Below are 25,653 nucleotides of genomic sequence, written 5' to 3'. Positions count from 1 at the left end.
GAGTGAAGTGGCTTGGGTATAGGTTCAGAATTATCTGACTTGGAAAAAGCGACCTTGCGGGAGGAACCAGAACCTCTACTCGGGTGCCTACGTTGGCCACCCCGCGAGGGTCCCGTGCGTTAAATGGCCAACCGAGCGCCCAAGCAAGGGTCTGGAGTGGACACTAAGGGATCATCATCACAAAAACGTGACAAAAACTGACAAGGGCTTGAATAATGCTTGGGGAAGGGACCAGGAAAAACAAAATCAATGTCAAAATCTGAATCAGAATCAGAAAAGAGATTTACCAAATCGTGGCCATCTTCACAGTCAGAAAAATCTGATTGGAAAAACAAAAAATCGGGTGTTAAACTAAAAAGGGAGCATGCAAAACTAGGACAAGTAGATGACAAAGATGAGAGAGACCTGGAAGAAAAGACAGAGTTTACACAAAGGGTGTGGGGGTGGTTGGCAGGCTGAAGGCGGTTGTAGGCAGACCGGGTCTGGACCGCGACAGCCTGGGTGGCCGCATATTCAAGTTAAAGACTAAGTATTCAAGTTAAAGACAAGTTGTCATTACAATACATATATACACTTTTTGTGATGGAAAAAAATACATACAATAACAGTTACAATTATTGCTAACTATATTAAAACTATGGCGGCACGGTGGTCGACTGGTTAGCACGTCCGCCTCACAGTTCAGAGGTCATGGGTTCGATCCCGGCCCCGGCCTCCCTGTGTAGAGTTTGCATGTTCTCCCCGTGCCTGCGTGGGTTTTCTCCGGGAACTCCGGTTTCTTCCCACATTCCAAAAACATGCATGGTAAGTTGATTGGACACTCTAAATTGCCCCCAGGTGTGATTGTGAGTGCGGATGTTTGTCTCTGTGTGCCCAGCTGGCTGGCAACCAATTCAGGGTGTCCCCCGCCTACTGCCCGAAGACAGCTGGGATAGGCTCCAGCACTCCCCGCGACCCTTGTGAAGATAAGCGGTATCGATAATGGATGAATGGATGGATATAATTTTGATGACCGCTTATAATCTCGTTTAAAATTTGTGTTTACCATATCTATGTACATAGCAATTTATTGAAACAACGTACCTTTTCTAGATACATTAAAAATAATATAGACAAAGTTAAGGCTAGCATGTTGTCTTGGCTCTCGGCAAGCATTCCAGCTTGTAATGTGGCCCCTTTGCAACATCATGATAGATAGTGGTTTCTGGTAAAAATAATCTGGTATACAAAAGTCAAACTTTACATATTTCATGCTCAATTTTGAGAGACATTTGTAATGTAACAACAAAATGTTTGTGGCCAGAGGGGAAGTCAACCCGAAAAAATTCTTTACAAATATACTGTATGATCTATGAGCTTCCACAAGTCAAAACATGGCATTCTGGCATTCTGACGGCATTAATATTGTTCTTGTGCAATATGAGTTAAACAGCAAAATCCACCTGGTTTAGCCATTTTAGGGGGCGGCCATTTTGCCACTTTCTGTCGCCTGAAAATGACATCATAGTTGCTCAGGGCTCAGGTAACGACCAATCACGGCTCGCCTATTTTCTGAAGCTGAGCCATGATTGGTCATTACCTGAGCCCTGAGCAACTGTGATGTAATTTTTAGTGACATCTAGTTGCAAAATGACCGACCCCTGACATGGACAAAAATGGGTGGATTTTACTGCTCATATTCCACAAACGCAAAATTAATCAGAATGCTGTGTTTTGACTAGTGGAGGCGCATAGAACAGATTTGTATAAAGAAATATTTGGGCTTGACTTCCCCTGTAACGACAAAACACTAATCCTTTGGATTTCTCTAAATAATCTTTTATGACAGAAATGACTGGATCAATGTGGGTGTGTGCTACCCACAAGGAACCACCTTTGTTGTCATCTCAGACATTCACAATCGCCTGACCAAACAGACCCGCAAGACAGGAGTCTTCATGAGAACCATGCAGAGGGAGAAGATCAACCACTCACACCTGACCAGAAGCTATTACTATTGGGAGGAAGACACAGGGTCAGACACACACGCACACCCCCACCCCCACACACGCACACACACGCACACACACACCCACGCACCCACACACACACACACACACACACACACATGAAAGATTTTAAATGTCTTATTGGTATGGGTTTGTAAATGCAGCACTTGTTAGGAAAATTAATGTTGGAACAAATTGTGCTTTACACTCCATTATACCTAAACAAATAACGGTTATAAAGGGAAAACAAAAACAAAACATTTCAATCGTACAGATAAACAGCTGACACATAAGATGAGCCTGTTAAAAATGTTTAAGGTTGTAAAATTAGTGATGCATGTAAAAAACAATAGTCTATCAATCTTTGATCTCAGTTTTTAATTGTGGCACAAGAACCACGGCTAAGATATGTTTTAACTACATATGTAATAACTGAAAGACAATATTAGACATTTCTTAATTAGCAAATTACCAAAATAAGGGAACAAATATGGAAACTATAATTAGTTAAATTTATTTCATTATTTCCATGACAAAAACAAATTTGTCTTGTGTTTGTTGTTATGCATTTATTTATAAGGCTGGACGACATGGCCCTAAAATAAAATCCCAGAGTCTTATCCAAAATGTCAGCTTTTTTGGCGGCATGGCTCAGTGGTAGACTGGTCGTCTCCCAAGCCGAAGGTTGTGGGCTCGATCATCAACCCTATCGACCATGTCGAAGTGTCCCTGAGCAAGACACTGAACCTTAAATTGCTCCCAACGGACCTCCCATCAGTGTATGAATGTGGGTGTGTGTGTGTGTGTGTGTGGGTGAAGTGGGAGTGTGTATGTGTGGGTGTGGGTGTGTATGTGTGTGTGTGTGTGGGGGTGTGTGTGAATGTGTGAAACCATATGGTGTCGATAAAGCACTATAAAAGTACACTGAAAAAAATAAGTTGTTGGGTTAACGTAATAAAATTATGGAAATAATTTCCATCTAAATAAAATGCTGTCATTTAGTGAGATACAATTTTGTTGAACCAACTAATCATAAACGTGTTGAGTGGACATAAAGTATTCGTGTTGTTTGTATGTATTTTCAATGTTTGATTCCAACTTAATTTGTTCATGTTGTTTTAACACATTTACTACGCTTCAATCTAAATAAAATGCTGTCATTTGGCGAGATACAATTTTATTGAACCAACTGATCATAAATGTGTTGAGTGGACAATACTATGCGTTTTTCCCTTAGGTCAGATTAACTTCTTTAATAATAGTACAGGTATCTTATTTTGACAGAGTAGGTACAGCTACATTTTTAAATGATAAAATAACACTAATGCTGACTTAACAAAACAAGTCAACAAAAAAAATACTGTAAATCATGTAAATACATGTAAATATGTAAATACACATAAATAATTCAGAAAATAAGGCATTGTTGCTGAATGTCAATTTAGTTTAACCACAGTTGGTGTCAAGTTTGTAAGAGACCACAAAACGGACTTGAGTTTCGATAGAACATTTTGGTAGTCCTGTCAGGTTCTCCATGATGACTAAAATAACAATGAAGATAAGCAAATCGAACAAAAATCATTCAACGCTCCAAAACATTACCATAATATACACACGCGCACACGTAAAAAATGCACTAGTCAACCAATTAATCTTTTAAGGAGAATGTGGAAAGCAGCAATGAGCAGCATTTGAACAACTACACATGGCTGCTTATATATGGATCGCCTTTCCTTGAAAACACTTGGTTAAGTTTACATTATTCTTATGAGCATTTTAGTCCAAAATCCTTTTGCTCTTTTAAACAGATAATATCCTCAAAATTGTGTCATTTTTTAAAACCCTGTCAGGATCTCAGTGATACAAAAAAGCTACTACATATAAGGTTTTCTTGATAATACTTTCTTCAATTTAGGTCTTTTGGTCAATCCACACAGGATGACTTGCGTAAAAGCGTGGTTTTCAATGTTTGAGCTTTTCTTGAGAGTCTGTTTCTACCAAGCTCCATGATGATCTTCTGCAGAACTTCAATGCTGTGTCTTAACTCTGAGGGGTAGCTTAGGTTGAGTGCGTAGACCAGAGCGAACAGCATCACAACAGCAAATGGGACATTCCCCAGTTCATCCAGAACATTGACAGCATCTATGATGATAACCACGTCATCTGGGTTATCCTCTGACTCTGCCCCATCTTTTCGAATGGCATAAATTCCAAAGACCACCTCCTTAATTTCAGCCTGGTTGCTTTCGACAGCTGCACTCTGTAAGAACAAAAACATTCATGACTCATCTCTTTAAATAAATATGAACATAACTACTGTGACAGATTATTCATTGACATTTCAAAGGTAAATACTATATTTGAAGTCCACAATTTTTAGTCAAGGACAGATGCCATAGGATAAAAATTGAATTCCATACCCATACCATGTATTCTTTCACCAGCTTGTCTCCTTGAGGTACATGCACAGGGTTTTGAGGATACACTCTCTTCTGACATCAACAATGTTGGTCTGAGCAGTGTCAGTCAGTTTGCCACAACAACATAAGGAGCGTAGGTATCACGACACACACATAAGTATTGGTATGTCATTCACTGCCCTTGACATATTTACTTGTCTTTTCAGTCCAGCCGTTCAATCACGGGAACGTATTTATATTTTTTTCAAACGTTAATGAGTTAAAGACTAAATCCAAACTTTTCTAATTTTAGAATTTTGCAAATCTGTAATTTAATTAATTAATTCTATCAGTGATTAATTTTGTTGCAATCAAATTTCTTCTTTTCAAATGGTAACCTTTTTTTTTTAAAGATATATAGGTTTGACAGGCTATTTTCCCATTAACATACCAGAGATACGGGAACCAAGATGCTCCTGATTTTTCTTCCTTGAGTGCTCCCTTTCTCGCCAAACACCCTGATCAAGTCTTGTGAATTTTACAGGCATGTGAACAACAAATTTTTGTTCAATCATTAATTTACCAAAGTACCCATAAGTGTACAGTACTTCCACTGGTCTATATCACGCGCCGTGTTTAACAGTTGTGCGCAGTTTAGGCTTAGCTAAAAGGCAACAACACACGAAAGCTAAAACTAGTGGTCATATATCTAAAATAATTAATCCATCCATCCATTATCTGTACCGCTTCTCCTCACAAGGGTCGCGGGGCGTGCTGGAGCCTATCCCAGCTGTCTTTGGGCAGTAGGCGGGGGACACCCTGAACTGGTTGCCAGCCAATCGCAGGGCACACAGAGACAAACATCCGCACTCACAATCACACCTAGGGGCAATTTTAGAGCATCCAATCAACTTACCATGCATGTTTTTGGAATGTGGGAGGAAACCAGAGTGCCCGGAGAAAACCCACGCAGGCACGGGGAGAACATGCAAACTCCACACAGGGAGGCCGGAGCCGGGATCGAACCCACGACCTCTGAACTGTGAGGCGGACGTGCTAACCAGTCGACCTAAAATAATTAATAAAACAAAAATAAACATCACAGTGAATAAAAAGTGAAAATTAATTTACTGACTGATATGTTTCTCCCCCGTAGATGGTTTAAATTTGATGGATGCATGCAGCTTCAATTTGGATGAGTCAAATATGAGGCTCACAACTTTCTGTAATGGAACTTTACACAAAAGCACGCAATCTTAGCTGATGAAGAGGGTATGTCGCACGTTACTGCCACCTACTGCTCTGCAGCGATATTGCATATGGGATTCCTATTTAAACCAATTTGGTTGTGTTGACATAAAGCAATCATGCCGTTTTAAGAATTTTGCCTGTCAGGTTAAAACTACATGATTGAAATTTGTTCAAGCACTAAACATGAATAAATAAAGCAGAAGCTAGGTGTCACAATTTTGTTGATAAAACAGACACCCATGTTGCTTTTTTTGAGTGTACAGTCCATTTACCAATTTCAATTTTAATTGATCCCCAAACCTTCATTAAAAAGAAAAAAAACAAATAACAAATAATATTATTCAAAACTTGGTGGAAAGGAACCCTTTAAACACAATCCCATTTCAACAGCATTTAAAAAGTTTGACAATTTAACATCAATAAATTCACAAAAAGATTCCCTTTTGGATTCATGTGTCACAACAGTGGCGGACGGTGAGTTTCGGATCTAGACCTTTCGCGGGAACTGAAGAGTCTTTCCATGCCAAATCACCCAAATAAATCGGAAATTTTTAAACAAGCATATATAGTCACTGTCCTGTGACACTTATCTCCAATTTTGGAAACTTTTTGGATTTTCACATTAATGCAATGTCTGTAACGTGGAAACACCATTCATGTAAAAATAATAAAATGAAAAAAAATTGAGATAAAGTGTTTTCACAGGACAGCGACAATATGTTGATTTTAATGAAACTTGCTGTACTTGTTGATAGTGGTGCCACAACACTAAATCTCCCATTTTTAGGTCAATCAGAGCATTGGTTTGGGAGTGATGGCCTGCCGAATTTTAACAATTTCTGTAGAAAGGGTTGTTATATCGGCCTTATATCGCATTAATTACTGGGTCAGTCTTCACAAAATGGGTATTGTTGGAAAAGAAACTCATCAAGGATTTTCAAATCTAACTTTACCTTTTGACCAATAATTTGACCTTGAACTTGACCTTGTGGATCACATGCTCTTAAAGAGGAAGTCAACCCAAAAACATTCTTTACAATAATATGTTCTATGCACCTGATTAATATTGCATTTGTAGAATATGAGTTAAGTAGCAAAATTGACCCGTTTTTAGCTGTCTCAGAGGGCGGCCATTTCGTCACTTCTGTCGACTGAAAATGTTATCTGAGCCCTGAGAAACTGTGATGTAATTTGTCTAATTTGAGATGGACAAAAATGGGTGGATTCTACTTTTCAACTCATATCCCGCAAACGCAATATTAATCAGAATGCCATGTTTCGACTCGTGGGACTGCGTAGAACTTATTCTTGTAAAGAAAATTTTGGGGTTGACTTCCACTTTAAAATAAAATTTCATGAAATGTAATTTCGCACATGTTTTCTAAAACATGTAAAAGTTTCAGAGATGTCTTTTTTTGTATGGCAGCAATAAGGAGTCAAAGTTTCCATACACCCAGATAGTCATTGGATATTCAGTGAATTATCAATGAGTATTCAACTTTCAATGAATTTCTGAGGGTATGAATTAATATTGCCGATTTGGAATCCTTGTTGAATTCCCTTTCCAAGAATACATGTTTTCGGAAGATTGATATAAGCATTCAAATGTTGACGAAAATCGGTGGGCAGTAACTCCCAAACCCCTGACTCAATTGAGAGTAGCATTTTAAGTAGGATTTTAACATTATGTGTGCGTGTGCTTGGGGTTCTGAAGTCCTTGGACAAATTACATTCAAATTTCAAATCTGATTGATCGCAAAAAAAAACCCCACAAATAACTGGAAGCTCTGCAGCCAAGATACGCACTATAAAATTAAGACAAAAACATTTTGGAAATAAATACTTCAAATTTTTTGCTAAGTTGTCAGCAGAGACCAGAGAAGGTTTCGAAGACCCTGAATGCATGCTGAAACAATAAAGCTGTCACCGAAATGGTCTTTATACTTTGCAGCAGCCACTTTGTAGCTAATTTTCTGACACTGCAAACCTCAACCAATTCCAAATGGCTGAAAAAACGGTGGCGACCAATAAGCTCCTCCCTTTTCTGTGACTCTTAAAAAAAAGACATGATATTATATATATATATATATATATATATATATATATATATATATATATATATATCTTCGTGCTGTCAAACGATTACAAATTTTAATCGAGGTAATCACAGCTTAAGAAAAATTGATCATAATTAATTAATCGCAAAGCTCCAAAATATGCCATATTTGTCTTTAAATTGTTATTGGAATGGAAAGATAAAAGACACAAGACTGATATATACATTTGACATACTGTTCATATGTAATGTATTATTTTATTATAACAACAGATCCTCATGAGATGAAAATTTAATTTTTTAAATTAAAATTATTAACATTCTTTCTGTAGTCGACATTATTTTTATTCACTACAAAAACACAAAAGGGCCTCAGAACAGTGACAGAAATATTGTGTGCAAACAAAGTGTGTGTGTGTGTATGTGTGTGTGCGTGGGTGGGGCGTGTGCGTGTGTGTGTGTGTGTGTAATGTAAACATTTATATGTGACCCTTGTAATATGCTTAGAATTTTTGTTTTCCAAGTGGTCCCTCAAGTGCACAGGAACGTGATTGCCTCATGTTATGCTGTGCTATTATGCTGTAGGTGGTATCACCACGTCGTGTGTTCCTCCTTTAAACTGACTTCATCACAAAACAAGACAGCCCTCTTCTCTACTCATCCTCAGCTGTGAGGCAAACCAATTTATTCACGTTTCTGAGATTTAAAGATGCCCTCTTCTTTCAAAATGCTTCTTTATAATTCCGCGAGCGTCAAGCGTCCGCTCTGCTGCTCACTGTGCACTTCTGAGTGGGATTATGCATCGGCGGTCAATCACATCACCCACCAACCACCGTTATAGTTGGGGACAGCGTTATTAGACACACTCACTTTCTCGGCACAATCACCCGCTGTTTTCCCGGAGCAAAAGTTATGGACATAGTGAACATTCTGCCCGGTTTACTCGACTCTCTTCCATAACCTGGCTCATTGTTCACGTGGGGACGAATGAGACAGCACGCCGACAGTCGGAGCAGACGAAGAGAGATTTTCATACCCTCTTTGCCTTGCTAAAAACCTGCGGATTGTCGGTCTGGGTAAGCGGCATTTTGCCGGCGTTGTCTCGTGGGGTCGAGCGCTTCAGCCGCCTTTTAAGCCTGAATACGTGGTTCCTACGCACTAACCCTAACCCACCTTGACTTTGCTTTTCTTGACAATTTTAACCTATTCTGGAATTGTCTTTTTACCAGCCGGACGGTGTCCATCCGAACTCTATTGGGAGCAGGATTTTAGTTGCTAACATCCACCATGACATTATCAATTCCACTCCCAGCTGACTCCTGTTAAACAATCACACAGCGGGTGTTCCCATCTCTTCTTCTGCTCATAAACATTGCAATGACAATTACATTACACCCATCTACAGGCCAACACCAGCTGCTCACAGTACCACCATCCTCATTAGCTCTCCCGGCAGGCCTCCATTATCATTACCACCACCGGACAGCTTTTCCATTAAAACCATCACTGGCAGACGCTTCCCTCGCACACAGAAACAACGTGGTTTTAACAGTGGCAATTTGGTATATGCTAACACTTCTCATCCGTGCCACCATGAGCGCACGTCCAGCACAAAAATTAACCTGGCTGTGCTGAATGTGTGCTCCCTTTTAAACAAAACTTTTATTATAAACGACCTGATCTTAGACAATAATTTACATGATATTCTTTTATCTGAGACATGGCTTGGGACAGATGCTCCAGTTGGTCTCACCGAGGCTTGCCCCCCGAATTTTAACTTTTTATTTTCTACCATGGATGGGAAAAGAGGGGGTGGGACTGCATCAGTTTTTATTAATACTCTTTTCTCAAAGGAGGTTATTTTTAACAGCTATTTATCAGATATATCGATTGCCCAATTTGAGTTATTTTTACTCATTAATTCATATGAATGAATTAAATTCTGTTTCTGTATAGATGCATTAGCATTTTTTTGCCATAAAATGCCACAGTTACCAACTGGGTATGTTTTCAATCACATCAATACTTCTAAACAAACCAATTTTGGTTCTGTGTGATAAATTGATGAAAAAGTGGTGTGTGTGTGTCGGGTGGTGCGTGCGTGTGTGTGCGTGTGTATGTGTGTGTTTTGCAGGCTGCTCTTCTTGAAGGTTCAGGCTCATAATGACAGGGAGCAATTTGCCTTCTGCTCCCTCAAAGGGTGTGAGAGGATAAAGATAACAGCCATCATCCCTAAAGGCAGTCTACCCAGCAATTGCATGCCTCAGGCCTACCCAAGACACGCTGAGCTGCCTGTCGTAGATGTGCCGATGCCCACAAAGATCCCAAATGACAGACTGGTGAGAAATGAGAAACAATCCAATTCATGCTCAAACAATGTTGAAATGCTCAGTTTGTGGTGGACTAGACAACATTTTGGAAAGTTTGATCATGAACATGTTTGGTTGCTGAATGCGGTTCAACAAACTAAGGTTGAGCATTTACCTAGAGTGACACCTTTCAGATTCTGCACCAGCAAACAAGTGCTTTTGTTTGTTTCAGGCAAAGTGAAGACTCAAATTAGAGAACATTAAAAAAAAAAAGTATATGAGCTTACAACCTGTGTCGCCAGTAAGAGGCAAATGTGTGCACTAATTTATAGGAACCAATACTGGTTACGTTTAAAATGACAATATTTCTTTAATCAATCAGAGTTCGGATTAGAATTATGATCGGATGCTTTGTTTTCATGGACACTAATAATATTGATCTGATTAAGATTTGCGTGTTCATGCATCACACTTTTGATCGGAACAAATAATTTTGACATGCGGAGATTGACCAAATACAACCATAGTAGTAATAGAAGAAGCCGTAGCGACTTCTGTGTCAACAAAATATAGCTCCGTCCATTTCTACTTTAAATGTTAGTGTTATATGGGTATTTTTTTGCTGTTTGCGCTGTTATGTAGAGCTAATGCTTCTTCCTAAGGGAGCCACAAATGTACCAGTTCAGTCTTGCGCCCGCCATGTCTTTCGCTTGCTCTAATTCTACAAACTTCTTGGAATAACAGAAACACGTATACTGACGTCACACACGTGCGATAAAGACGGTTTGTTGCAAAATTTCTGAATAATATTTTCATGCGTGCTGATCAGATTATCAATCGACATAAACCACCCCTCCAATTTGGAATGGGCTGGATCGGGTTAGAATATTACAAAAGGGGTGTGTACATTAAGCATTTTTATTCCGATCATGCTTTTAATACAAAACGTAGCCAGTGACATTATTTGATTATTTGATCTTGATTGAAGGTGTGAGTTTTTTCAAAGTAAGACTCATATCCACTCGAGTTATTTGTTCTCTTCTTGTGGCAACTGGATCTCTCTTAAATGTCTAAATATTTTTCATGCTTTCTCCTTTTGTTTGTTTCAGCACTCACCAGAGCACTTACTGGAAGTGAAACTAGAGTCCTATAACACTCGGTTCTTCCACATCAAGGAGGACTTTGCCTTTACTGAGGTAATCGTTTTTTTCAGCCAATCCTTTACTGCTCTGATTTAAGAAGTGCATACATTGCAATGTTACAAGTGTTAGTTTTAAATTGCAAATCAGATGGCACTTGGTCTTATGCAAGGATTTGGCCTGTGTAACCAGAGTATTATGTTCAGACTTCGAATTGCCATTTCACTTCAATTTGTTCGTTCATTCGTGGATGTGCCTCATCAAGCCACCTAATTACACTTAAAGTATTGCTCAGATCAGTGTAAGTAGGATAAGTGGTAGAAATGCCAAATATCCACTAATCAATAGATTCTCCCTGACATGACCTACCTGACAAAAATATGGGCATACACTCCGTCAATTAAGCCTGTTTCAAACCTTATTTTGTGTCTGTCAACTAGTTCTTTAATTGTTTTAATTCATTTAAATCTGGTTGGGCATTGTTAGCCATGCAGTGAATTTACATGGTGGTCCAAGAAAAGACATCTCCCGACACTAGATGGGGGTTTCCTACAGTGGGAACAAAGTTCCCAATCCGTTTTCCCTTCACTGCACTTGCCCAAAGTAGGTGAACAACCAGCTCTATGGCTTTTTTACATTTACGGACATCGCATAATCAGTTAATTAAAAGTGTTAGAGTCAGCGTGCCCTGATCTGACCATGGGACCAGCTGGAGAGGACAGCCCTACAGACAAGACCAGCCAGGGATGAGACCGGCCCACATTATGTTTAGATTTTGAAGACAGTATAAATGTTAAGCCAGTTCATCCCAGGGGTGAATTTTTTTTCAAAAAAGCTAAATTTTTAGCTGAGTGACCTGTAATTGGGCCTCTTTGGCATATATGATAGGTGACTTGAGCCGGCCCGTTATCTTGCTGTGACCTTTCTCTTGCTTTTACTTGGCTTGCTTCCCTTTTCTATGACACTCTTGGCAAAGTTATTAGTTGGTTTCAGTTAAAGCCATAGAGTCACATGGGCACATCTCAACAGCTGCGTCTCGATCTTTCTGGCACACTACAATGGTCTAAATTTAGGTTGGGATGTTCACTTTCTACATACCGGTAAATGTTTTTTACAAATTATTCAATTCCATATTATGTCGTCTCAGTATTTCAGGCCAAAAGGGGGTGTGAAGGCTCTAAATCTATATGAATGGCTTTATATTAACCAACAGGTTTCTTACAATTTCACCTGTCATTTTTACCTGAATGCCTAAAAAGGTGCACCCAAAGTAGATTGGAAGCTGTACTTGAACCATTTAGAGCATCAGCATAGTTTTGGTCTCTTTTTGAAGATAACACTTTTTCTCCTCAACTGTCCAAATCTGATCAAGTGCTACTGGCACTGAATTATGGAAGTTTGAATACACAAAACAAGACGGATTTTATGTTCGCCTATTTTTTGTTTTTATTTTTTCAAAAATCACAGCTCGGAGGCTTCCCCAATTTCAATTGAATTTGACAATAATACGACAGAAATTTAGCATTTAACACAAGTTTTCCTAAGGAGAGGTCCAGACGAACCAAAAGTGTGCCATTTGGTTGACCCTTTGCAACCATGGTCACATACGTAGGGGAAAAGGCTGCTATTCGGGATGGAATGCTTCAACATACAAAAATGATCATGAGTTCTAATGAAAAGTAAGACTTGGGGCTTTGTTATCCTACATCCAGATTCATTCCAAATATTACTGAAAGGGTAATAGAAGCATAAACACATGTTTTCTATAAAGAAACGGTTGTACAAAGATAAAGTGTTGTGCAGAGATACAGTACAAACGAGTCTTTTGGTGTAAAGTGCAATTACTTTATTTAATCAAAAAACAACCAAACAAGCACAAACTATTTATTTATTCCATATAGGGCTGGGCGATATGACTGAAAAGTATATCACGATATAAATGTTTGATATTGGTCGATATCGATATAGATTGAATTTTTTTTTCAACTATTGAAAATAATGACCCGAAGAAAAATACATTTAGGTTATTTTATTTGAACATAATACTTAACCTTTAATAAGAGGTCAATGTAACAATGAAAGAGTAAAATAAACTGGTCAATATAAAGATTAAATAAACCCCCATTTTAAAGATAATGTGCTTAGAAGGGCTGAGAAATGTTTGAAAAACTGTCACAATCTAAGTATTTCATATCAGTCAATATTGATAATTATTGATTTTGTTTTAAATCTTTTCTTTAAATAACAGTTAACTGTTTTTTGTACATCGCTATGTAGTGTAAGTGCAGTTTGTCCTCCATCAGTGCATTGTAAATGATTATTTGCATTAGGTCTAGGTCTACCCCAAAGCAGTTGTTGACATATATATTAGCCTTCATTCAATGTTCATCCAATGTAAGTGAACGAATACTCTCTTGTAGTGCATACATCATCATTGACCAACCGTCATGTCATGTCATGTCATGTCATCTTCCAAACCGCTTATCCTATACAGGGTCGCGGGGAGTTGCTGGAGCCTATCCCAGCCGTCAATGGGCGAAGGCAGACTACACCCCGAACTGGTCGCCAGCCAGTCGCAGGGCACACATAGACACTGTCACTGAGCGGGAATCGATCCCACGCTGCCCGCACACAACTCAGGCGTGTGTACCACTACACTATCAGCGGACTATTGACCAACCGTCTTAGGATTACTTTATCTTTTTAGCGGACTCATTTTTGCCGCAGTCCATTCATTTTACTTGCTTGATTTTACCTTGAGTGCGATGCCGGTGTCTGATAAGGCTAACTACTGCTAGCATATCAAAGACAAGAACTCCTCTACTTGCACACCATGGCTCCATCCATGGGTTTTTAATAAGGTTATCATGCATAATATAATTTAATTGTAAGAGTTGTACTGAGTCGAGTGGTCATTTGTTTGAGCAAAGTTACGGCACTCGCTCGCAGGACGCGAGCATAGCGCACAGCCACCGGCCCCGCGAGCGTAGCGCACGGCCGCTGGGCCCGCGAGCGTAGCGCACGGCCGCCGGGCCCACGAGCATGCTCCGTTGAGTTAACAGCTTCTTCCTTGTTGGTTTGAAAGCTGCTTCTTCTTTGGTTTAAACGCTTCTTCTTCATGTTTGGAGGCGGAAGCGCGCTGCCTATTTTACGCAAAATGCTGCGATCGGGTTTGTTTTTCTTTTTTTCTATCGAACGTTTAATCGAAGGCATTTTCTACTGGTATAGATCACATGTCAATCGCGATACATATCGATATCGAATTATCAGCCCAGCACTAATTCCATATCCATTATTTCCATACTTGAACACGAAAAAAATGCAAAAAAAAATCAAAGAGGTTGACGCTGTGTGACGTGTGCTCTTACGCACGGGCTGGCGTCACTGCTAGCGGCTTTGAAAGTGTGTGTTCCACAAGTTTCGCACGGTGTTTGCTGTTGTTCAAAAAAGGTTTCCAAGGCAACCGAAAACGTTTTTTTTTTTTTAAAGAATTTCATTGGCCGTAGAATGCGTCAATCACCAGCAAGCTTAGCAAGTTTGGTTGTGACTGACACAAATGGCAAATCATCGACATGGAGCGGTGGTACTATTTCTGCACAAATTGTTCATTGACTGTTGTTGAACTGGTGACACAGTAAACATTAGTTTATTGGATCAAGTGAGATGTCAATCGGACACCAGGAAGCAGACCTATGTTTTCATACCTTGCATGCCTTAGTCGGATCAAGCGGACTTGACCTACGATGGAAAATATGTCCAAAATATGCCCGATGGAAATATGTAACGGTTGCAGCAGCTAATAACGTGGCTGTATGATGTAATGGGAAAAAATTCCTAACATCTGAGTGAATGTCAACTGCTTAGTGGAAACAGATCAGCATCTATGGAGTCTTAGCACTGTCAAACTTTATTTTTAATTTTATTTCTTGACTAGGTATAAAAAATAAAAATTAAAAAAGTGTTCTACTCTAACTCCAAATATTTCACTGGGTGGATAAAGTACTATTATTAAACCTTCATACATATTTAAACATTCAAGAAGGTCACATTCACATTTGCTTCATGTAAGCCTGAATCCCCCCCTGCTAAGACTCGTTCCTTTTTCCTTGTTCCCTTATGAAAATACCTTCTGTTTTATAATACTTTATTTCCAAATATTGCTTTAAGTGTAAGGTTGAATTATGCTGGGGAGCAGAGCTGGGCATCACCTAACCGCAAACCGTGTTCTGTCCTGCATACTTAGCAGAGCTGGACACTTGACCATTTTTTGCCCGTCCGGCCGCAACCCTCCACCGTTGACTTGGGTACCCTTCCGGCCACGACCCCCCGGCCATATTCATAAACATTGTCGGCCCCCGTCCCATTCCGCGCTCCGACCAAAAAAAAAAAAAAGCATCCATAATTGACGTCGCCACGGGAGAAATGCTCTAACGGCAGAGGCTTTTTAAAGATCATTAGCTGACTAATTTACAATTTGAACCCACTGTGGACACGCTTCAAATGCGCCAGTAGTACTTAGCCAACGTGCGTGTGCTTACTTGCATTGCGAGCTCCGGGCTGGATTTGTCATATTCTATAATTATTTGGGTCCAACAGCCAGCCAGAAGTGGTAGTCAAGTTACTTATTTATTTTCCACACTTCCCCTCCTTCCCGGCCTTCAAAATAAAAAGCATACCAGCAAACCACTATACACTGCTGGTTGGCTATGGCATATTTCCGGAAATAGGGAAGACGCCAGAGAAATGCATGAACTCCACCTTGATGTGGCTGCGTCATCCTTGAGTCATGCTGCGCGCAGCTTGAATATACTCCAAAACAAACAAAAACAAAACAAAACAAAAAATAATAATAATATATATATATACTCGTGGACACAAGTTGTTTTGAAACAAGTCAGGGGGAGTCGCTTCAAAAAGATAGCGACCACAATGGATATCCTGCCTGCTAAAACCATAAAGGGAACGAGGTGAATAGACGATGCATTTAATTTGACTGCGAAAACGATCTGGAAGGTGGCAGCTGAGGGGGAACGTGGGTGAGTAAATTCTCTCCACACACAACGCTGCTAGACTAGTTGCTTTGCAGCAGCAACAAGCTGCGTGGGGCATCCTCTACGTGTGGGAAACTGTATGTCATCGCAAAATGTTATATAATGGACCGATCAGAGCAGCAACAAACCCTTATGTGTGCATGGCATGTGTTGCAGACCTGTCACCAACAGCACAATGCGTCAGTCATGTGAATCAATGTGGCAGTTGTTTGTGTAAGAAGAGACGTGCGACAGCAACGTGCGTTCAAGCGTGTTTGTATTTCCTTATTTTCACATCACGTAACTGGCGCTTACATCTACAACTGGGGCATACCATTACAAGAGGGGCCGGGGGGTGCTGGGGGGCAATACTACAATCCCTATAACATCAGTTGTCGCTCGCGCCGACGCGGGAGTAGAAAGAAGCCTAAAAAAAAGCCTTTCACCGAGTAGGCTGAGATGAAATTTTGCCGCCTCACGAGCACGTCACACGCATGAGGGCCGATTAGTGGGCCGGACTAAAATCGACTTCCGGCCATGCTTGGTCCAGCCACTTTTTAAAATTTGTCAGCCACACACCCCCCAGGCCCCCCACCCGCCCCAAAAATGGGCATCTGGCCGGGCCGGAGGGTCCGACCGGTCCGGCCCAAAGACGGACTGCCCAGCTCTGCTTAATCGACCACGTGGTCCCGGATCCCTCCCTCGTCGGCGACAGCCAATCAGCGTCGAGAACGTAATCTTCACGTCACAAGCAGGTGCAGCACGAGCAGACACGCTGCCAAACAAAGAAAAGACATCAAACAAAAACAACAGACACACACACGCACAGTGTGGTGATCGGTGAAATAAGGGCCACATGTCATTGCATCTGTGGGACCTCAAGGTACACAACACTGTTTTATTTTTTCCTTACTCGGTCATGTGTCAGGAGTTTGGCACCTGCGTGTGATTAAGTCCGTTCTCAACGTCGTTTGGCAGACTCGGACCGACTGGGACCACGTGGGTAATAGACGATGCCCAGCTCAGCTGGGGAGTGTGTAGTAGCACTTAGAACATTGATGTGATTAACTGTCAATGACAGGTGAATGGCAGAAAATTGTACCAAGCAGAAGATGGCGTGCAACTAACCGTAATCGATGGGCATGATGGGAAGGTGGTTGACAGCAAAAGTTTCCGGAACTCAATCCTTCAAGGTGTGCCTGTGCAGATTAACAACTACATCAGTGGGCTGAGAGATGGGTAAGATTAGGCTTTGGTATGACCCCAGCAACACAATACAGAAATATTGGATTCATAATGAACTGAATATCATTTTTGAGTCACTAAAAATGTAGAACTTAAATAAATACCATATTTTCCGGGCCATATGCCGCACCGATTTATAAACCGCACCCACGCTATTTTTTTTTTTAATTGGGAAAAAAAATAAAAATAAAGAATAAAAAAGCAAATAAGCCGCACCTTTATATAAGCCGCACCTATCTATGTTGAAAACTTTTATATTTACTGTATTTACAGAATGATTATGAACCGTAAATGTACATGTATGTACCTGAGCAGATTCTTTCCTAACAGTGCCTTTTAACACTGTAGCAACGTTGCTGATTAAAACGGAACAGAACCAAGAGAAAATAAACAGTACTTATCGTCATTTCACTGCCGGCTGCCGCTCCAGTTGGTCAGCTGATGTCCACCAGACTCCACCATCTATTGTTCTACTACATTCTACATATGCACCTGTCTTGTTTTATGTTAATAAAGTCAGCCAATCCCACACACGACATGCTGCCAACTGTACCAAATCAACAATAGCATTTCACATCAAAACAACAGAACACACTAACATCAGCCAATCGCATTCATGTGCACTTCAAGGACCTCTTGGAAAACATAAAATCAAGGTTATTCTTTGTCTGTCTTGTTGCAGACCTCAATAAATAGACGTGTCAAGTGGACTCCGGGCCTGTATTTTCTGACAGGATCATTGGAGACATCATATCAATCATATGATCCTCTCCGTTTTACTTCACATTATGTACAGTTCATACAATCTTGCAGCCCAGAAAATCGTTTCCAGTTTGGCAGGAGAAACGCAAACTGAAGTGACGTACGAGCTGCCTGCAAAAGTAGCGTAGCAGTGATATACTTTATTTTATTTTGTATTTAGTAACTCCGAAGATAAAAACACAACAGCCAAGGGGGTGACAAACATAGACGCAAATAAATATATTACAGATATATAAAGCGTGACATCATTAGCAGGTGTGAAGGACCCGATCCAATCGGGACATTTTTAAAAATGTCAACGAACATTCTATCAGTCCGGCCCTCGGCTTGTGGCAAAATGTTGTATTTGGCCCTCCTTCCATTTGACTTTGACACCCCTGACCTAATGCAATAACCTAATGCATAGCGCCCTCGCCTGTTGAACTGGTCCACCTGCAGTCACATCCAGCAACATTTTAATGAATTGTACTGTAATTGCGGTTAGACAGCCCCAAGCGGTGGAAGAAAAATCCACAGAATAGCCGCACCGGACTATAAGATGCATGGCTCAAAACCTAGGAAAAATGTCGCGGTTTATAGTCCAAAAAATACGTTACTTTCCTTTGACAACTTTGTGAAACATGGTTAATATGAGTGACTTGAACCGTGGTTTCTTTTTTCATTATCCAATACTGCATGTGTCCCATTCTTTCTCCAGTTCTGTTGTTCTCCTGACATCAAAAGGACGTCTGGTAACGAGAGGTCCATGGACCAAAGTACTGGAGAGACTTGGAGCGGACTCAGGCAAGCCTCTGAAAGGTAATTTCTAGCAACAAAATATGATTTCCTTCAACTGGATAGTAGCGTGACCTTAATGTTCAACAAAAAAGCAGTCTGCTAATATACGGTTAGATGGTGCTGTTTCACCTTTGACATAGTCAAAACATGCCAAACATGGCATGACCAAAAAATGGCATCCGTCCATCCATCCGTTTTTGAGTTTAAATATTAGTAAAGCATAGCAACTCTCTGTACCTTGTTATGTACCAGGTGATGAATAGACATCATTCGAGTCACGTACTATATGTAGTGATCCCTCGCTACTTCGCGCTTCAACTCAGTGCCATGCGGATTTTTCAGAAACATTCATAAATTAAAAATGAAACAACATAGCCACATCGGCAGCTATATTTCAGAAAGACGCATTGTTCCAAGTATACTGTATGAGTTGACTCGGAGGCTTTGTACATACCTGCAGGCACTTATAAAAGGCGCGTGACTGGTTCCCAGCGCGAGAGCGACCAACTAGAGCACAAGTGGATTCAACTAATGGCTGCGCATCATTGCAGCTTCTCGCTAGTCTCGTCCACGCTAACAAACTAACAGCAATTCAGAACCTGCTATCTCAAGGCACTCCTCACCCATTAAAGTGAAGTCAATCCCCAAATTTTCTTTACAATATGTTCTATGCAGCCCCACCAGTCTAAACATGACATTTTGATTGATATTGTGTTTGTGCGATTTGAATTAAGTTGTAAAATCTACCAGTTTGTGTCCTTATCGCCGGAGCCTATCCCAGCTGTCTTCGGGCAGTAGGCGGGCAATTGGTTGCCAGCCAATCGCAGGGCACACAGAGACAAACAACCGCACTCACAATCACACCTAGGGGAAATTTAGAGAGTCCAATCAACTTACCATGCATGTTTTTGGAATGTGGGAAGAAACCGGAGTACCCGGAGAAAATGCAACATGCAAACTCCACACAGGGAGGCCGGAGTCGGGATCGAACCCACGAGGTCTGAACTGTGAGGCGGACATGCTAACCAGTCGACGACCGTGCCCCTTATAAATAATTTATAAAATTTAAATAAAAATATAAATAAATAAAGCCAATAAATTGAAAAGAACATTTCTTGGTTGACTTCCCCTTTAAAGGAGAACAACAAAATTCCAAATGAGCAAGCACTATACGGTAAAGACTGAGCAGGGCTCCAGACTGCCCCTAAATGTTGCATTTTACCCCAAAAATTTCAAACAATTTTCATTTACTCGCATCAGTGCAACCAGTAAATTTGCAGGTTTTTTTTAATAATTACTATCTTGAATATTTTTTGTTGGTGACAAACTTCTATGCCACACTTCAGCCCATTTTTCAGTAATATAGTGAAAATGAGTGGGATGAATATTTGCTCTGCAAGTGTGTGGCCCTAAATCGTCTACTAAAATTTCAGATTAGGGCCACTGTGCTCCAGACTAATAAAGTGGCAAGGAAATACTCCCTCTAAGGAATAAACCACAAACAGCACTGAGACTTACATGCGGTTTCATACATTAATCATTTGTGTTTTTGGACTGGGAGCAGATACTCAAGTAACTAGAGAAAACCCACTCAAACAAGCTTCACGTACCCAAGTCAGAGTCGACAACAAATTCAAATTCAGAAGAAGCTTGCTTAGAGACAACAATCCTCACATTCTCACATCCTCTCCAATGTGTTCTTCCCGCAGATAAGTTGGCATTCGTAGGCTTCAAGGGCTCGTTCCAGCCTGACTGGATTCGATTGGAAGTGGACCCAGACAGGGTCAAGATCCACCAGGTCCTGCCAATCCCTGTGGTCCACAAGATGAAGCTATGAGCGACAGGGAGAATGGGAAGGGCAACAAAGAGGCTGTGTGGCTGCAATGTAATGACAAAAACAACAACAAAAATCACACACACATACTCATATAGTACACTATACATCGACTGCAGACTTCTCTGGTCCAGGTCCAAGTGGTGTGTTTTTGAAGAGGAATTGTGTGCTTGGGTGTGTTGGGAATAAGAAGCATTGTCCACGATGAATCTAAGACCACCTCATTAGCAGACAGCTTCAACTCAACATTTTACTTCTGCTCCTGCAGAATTGTCGGACCTTTCATACATTACCGAGCAAGTTTGTGACTTTGCATTTATATGTTCTATCCTGAGCACATTAGTCATTATATGGTTAGCCTTGTATTGAGTCCTGCTGTTACAACGTGTGGGCTGTAACATACGTTAATTTCATGTAAACATGATCTGATAAATCATCTCACATGCCGTAATAGGTGTCCTGCAACAGGCATGTTCATTCTGTTTTACGTGCACCTGAGAACAGTTACGGTCATAGGACACATGCAGGTCCAAGTTGAAGGCCCCTTTACTTGTGTGAAAAGCAAAATGAGAAATCTTTAGAAGCTGGTCAGATGACAGACTAATTGGCACTGAGGTGGCCATGCTTGTCAGATAGTTGAGATGTATTAAACTGCAAAGTTAAATTGTCAACTGAACCTAAACCATTCACGTTTATTTTTTTCAAGCTAAATACAAGCCTACCTATGGAGGCAGGCAAAATGCATCTCTATTAGATGATGCACATGTACTTTTCATTTAAAAGCATTTATCTGCTGGGTTTGCGTCTTGGTCGCTGGCGTTTCTTGTTTGCAACTCTTCGGTGGATTTCTGTGATGTCAGCCAGACACCTCTTCAAGCTGGGAAACAATATACTGCTTTTTTTTTTTTTAATTACCATATTTTTCTGACTATAAGCCGCTACTTTTTTCCTACGTTTTGAACCATGCGGTTTATAGACCGGTGCGGCTATTCTGTGGATTTTTCTTCCGCCGCTCGGGGCGCTCTAACTGTAATTACAGTACAATTCAATACAAAACATTTGTCATTAACAGGATGTGACTGCAGGTGGAGGAGTTCAACAGGCAAGGGCGCTATGCATTAGGTCAGGGGTGTCAAAGTCAAATGGACTGAGGACCAAATACAAAATTTTGCGATAAGCCGAGGACCGGACTGATAGAATGTTCATTGAAATTTTTAAAAATGTCCCGATTGGATCGGGTCCTTCGCGCCTGCTGATGATGTCGCGCTTTATATAACTGTAATATATTTATTTGCGTCTATGTTTGTCACCCCCCTGGCTGTTGTGTTTTTATCTTCGGAGTTACTAAATACAAAATAAAATAAAGTATGTCACTGCTACGCTACCTTTGCAGGCAGCTCGTACGTCACTTCAGTTTGCGTTTCTCCTGCCAAACTGGAAACGATTTTCTGGTTGACCCGGGGCTGCAAGATTGTATGAACTGTACATAATGTGAAGTAAAACGGAGAGGATCATATGATTGGTATGATTTCTTCAATGATCCTGTCAGAAAACACAGGCCCGGAGTCCACTTGACACGTCTATTTATTGAGGTCTGCAACAACACAGACAAAGAATAACCTAGCAACATCATCCAATGCATATCCTTTTGTTAACAATATGCCTAAACATTACAATTCACTGTATTAAGAAATTAATCAGCCAAACAATACATACAATACACATGCACACGTTTCGTCACTAGAACAGTTAGCATATGAGCCAAAATAACTAACTAGTGTTCATCAACGTGACATCACTCACGAGAAAAGGCTATTATCTAGGCTATTATGTACAGCAGTTACCTGACACGAACCCAAATGATTAAACTCACCTATTAACATTTACACACAACAACAAACGTGGTGAAACACGGGCAATCTGCAACTACTGAGTTTGCTGGCACGAACAAACTATGAGCTGTGTCGAAGGAGGAAAGGGGGAAAAAAAAAGTCACAAAACTTAGCGCTTGAATAGCTTCAATGCCTGCTCACAGTGTGGGACATCTCATCTCTATGTCGAAAGTCAATGAATTTATCAATTGCCAACAATTATTAATAATAAAACGTGAGATTTCTAACATGAAGTATTTCTAATAAAGTGTGTTTTACTCCAAATAATTTTTCACCACAATCCGATTCTGAAAGCCATGAAAAGTGACGAGAAGTCTTCAGTCAGCATGTAGAACAGCCATGGGGTGGCAAACATTGATGCAAGGAACTATATTACAGAAATAGTGTAACAAATTAGGTTATCTGTGTTGTAGTCGAATTTCTGTCTTGCCAAGTTGTGTTGTTTCCTAGGTTAATGATTGCATCGCGCGGCTCGCTGAATGGGAGGGCATGCGAGCGAGAGTAGCAGAGGACGAAGAGGAGAGCCGTTGCTCTTTTTTGACTGAACGGTTGTCGTACTGTATTGCCGTCGGCTGTGGCCCACAGTAGCCGGTTGGACTAATAAAAACATGACAATTAAACTACGTCTGACGGCGTGTTCTTTGAAGTCGCTACAATATATTTTAAAGCGTGACGTCTTCGGCAGGCGCAAAGGACCCGATCAGATCTGCTACCCACACCGGCTTGCTGCGGGCCGGATCTAATAATAAAGCAATATCATCCCAGGGGCCATAGCAAACGTTCTCGCGGGCCACATGAGGCCCGTGGGCCTTGACTTTGACATTTGTGCATTAGTTGGTATGTAGTATGTAGTAGAAATAGTTGGGCATAAACTGACAAATTGGAGAGCAGCAGGCAGTGAAATGACGATAAGTGCTGTTTATTTTCTCTTCTGTTCCATTTTAATCAGCAATGTTGCTCCTGTGTTAAAAGGCACTGTTAGGAAAGAATCTGTTCAGGTGTACATTTACAGTTAAAAATCGTTCTGTAAATTTAGCAAATATTACATTTTTCAACAAATCTATGTTGAAAAATTTGATATTTTTATTTTGGTGCGGCTTATATAAAGGTGTGGCTTATTTGTTTTGTTTTTTCGTTATTTTTTAAATGGAGAGGGTGCGGCTTATATAAAGATGCGGCTTATATGTGTGTGTGTTTTTTTTTTTTTTTTTTTTTTTTTAAATAGAGTGGGTGCAGCTTATATAAATGTGTGTTTTAGAGTGCGGAAAATATGGTAGCAACATTTGATAATACTGGGGCACCCTGACTTTGGCATTGCTGCACTACAAACAAAAAAAGTATTTTTTAAAAGTATGTTCTAAAAATAACGAGCAAATTGTCATAATAGTTGATAAGAGATACAATACAGATTTGTGAGATTTAGAATATTAGAAGACACAACCACTTTGCCTAAAATAATATAATCGGAGGCCTGGTAATCGACCGTGTAGGATCTACTTCCCTCCATGAAAATAATGTTATTGGTATTCTGTGGAACTAGGGTGCTAAATGTCCATGTTAAGCTCAATTATTGAGAGAAAAAAAAGAAAAATATATCAATTGCTAGCATCCAACACTGGGTTGTGTAGTTGTTCTTGTAACTCATATTTGTAATAAATCTCTCTGTACTTCAGCGGGGAACCAGCAAGGGGTCCATAACAAAATGATCCACTAAATGCCAAATGACGGGGGATATTAAAAGTCCAACAGAAGCATTTGTTCCAATCTGGACTCCTTCCTTTGCCGAAATAGCTGGTCTTTTTTCGGAGTAATTCAGTGTTTTTTATGTTTGATGTGTTTTTAGAAATCCACAGATATGACATATATTTTATACTTATTTATTGTACAGACTCCACCAATCCAAATCTGCAAAGGACGTCATCTGAACTATGTGGTTGTTACTGTCCTGTATTGTGTCAAGATCATAGAGCCATATTTCAAACTTCTCCAAATGTGCATTTGAATTGTTCACTGTAAACAAAATGAATGTGGTGTAAATGTGATTTGCTCTTGTCAACTGAAAAAGAAGTTAATGTTTGTCTGTTGAGACTTTTGTACCGAAATAAATAATGCTGACGGGAGATGTTTGACTGGTATTGTTCACAGTTTGCTAGAACAAAGAACCACTTGAAACATTTCAAAACTGGTATACTGCAAAATTACAGGACAGCACTGGACTTGCAATTTTGTATTCACAATTCTCTGTAGGTTTTCTTTTACAGATTCACTTCAAGACAGTTGTCATGTATAATATCCCATACAAAAAAGTATTATAAAAATAGCATATTCAAATGATCAGTTTCAACTGAATTATATGTGGCTCCTATGTCCTGAAAAACATCCATATACAAATTGCATGAAATTAATATATTTTATAATCATGAATGCCATATATGTCTTACTCAATACCATCAGTCTTACTTTTTTTATACAAATGTATATCTGCCATCAAGCCCCTTGTAAAAAAAAAGAGAACGCTAGATCTTTGGTGTTGGTGCTAGTCTTATTGGATCTCAGTGCAGCATTTGATACAATTGATCATAACATACTGTTGAACAGATTGGAAATATGGGTACGATTAAATGGAACCGTTCTAAATTGGTTTAGGTCTTACTTCGAGAAAGGAGTTACTTTGTGACTATTGGAAGTTTTAAATCAGATCAGATGGCCATGACGTCGACAAGTCGATCGTAAAGGCATTGTGGGTAGATCGCCAGCCTATCATCCGTCCGCACTACTGTATTGCTACGTTCACACCAACTGCGTTGGGAGCGTTTCTGGTGGCGCCTTTGAATTGGAGTCAACGTACTTCGCGCGGTTTGGAGCGGTGGGACGAGGAGCAAAGCACCGAAAATCTGCCCATTCGCTCCATTCGCCGGGTATAAAACAAGTAAACTTTTTTGCCATCTCGCCTCGCGGCAGCCAATCAGCA

At 40.2% G+C, this 25,653-nt stretch overlaps 1 protein-coding gene and 1 long non-coding RNA gene across 4 annotated transcripts in view; one reads left to right on the top strand and one right to left on the bottom strand.

Moving 5' to 3' along the window:
* The window catches only part of cemip (cell migration inducing hyaluronidase 1), a 216,620-nt gene extending 191,818 nt beyond the window's left edge, over positions 1-24,802 (top strand). For 2 of the 3 annotated variants that reach the window (XM_086025000.1, XM_086025002.1), the window contains 6 exons: positions 1,829-2,014; positions 9,829-10,033; positions 11,113-11,199; positions 17,254-17,411; positions 18,877-18,977; positions 20,666-24,802. In XM_086025000.1, the coding sequence (XP_085881126.1) occupies positions 1,829-2,014; positions 9,829-10,033; positions 11,113-11,199; positions 17,254-17,411; positions 18,877-18,977; positions 20,666-20,793 (865 nt within the window). In that variant the 3' untranslated portion in view covers positions 20,794-24,802. The remainder of the gene's footprint in view (positions 1-1,828; positions 2,015-9,828; positions 10,034-11,112; positions 11,200-17,253; positions 17,412-18,876; positions 18,978-20,665) is intronic. The other variant, XM_086025001.1, reaches the window with a different exon arrangement.
* LOC147150637 (uncharacterized) lies at positions 3,245-17,973 on the bottom strand. Its single transcript, XR_015086061.1, has 4 exons — positions 17,815-17,973; positions 17,301-17,371; positions 5,304-5,456; positions 3,245-4,248 (listed from the first exon to the last, which is right to left on the bottom strand). It is a non-coding gene; the product is annotated as an uncharacterized LOC147150637 (long non-coding RNA).
* Positions 24,803-25,653: the final 851 nt, after the last annotated feature.

Source organism: Filicampus tigris, chromosome 3, assembly GCF_054856515.1.
Source record: "Filicampus tigris isolate MCC_2025a chromosome 3, RoL_Ftig_1.0, whole genome shotgun sequence".
NCBI classification, from domain to species: Eukaryota; Metazoa; Chordata; class Actinopteri; order Syngnathiformes; family Syngnathidae; genus Filicampus; species Filicampus tigris.
The sequence above is the reverse complement of the archived record's forward strand: the minus strand, read 5'-3'. Positions and strand labels throughout refer to the sequence as shown.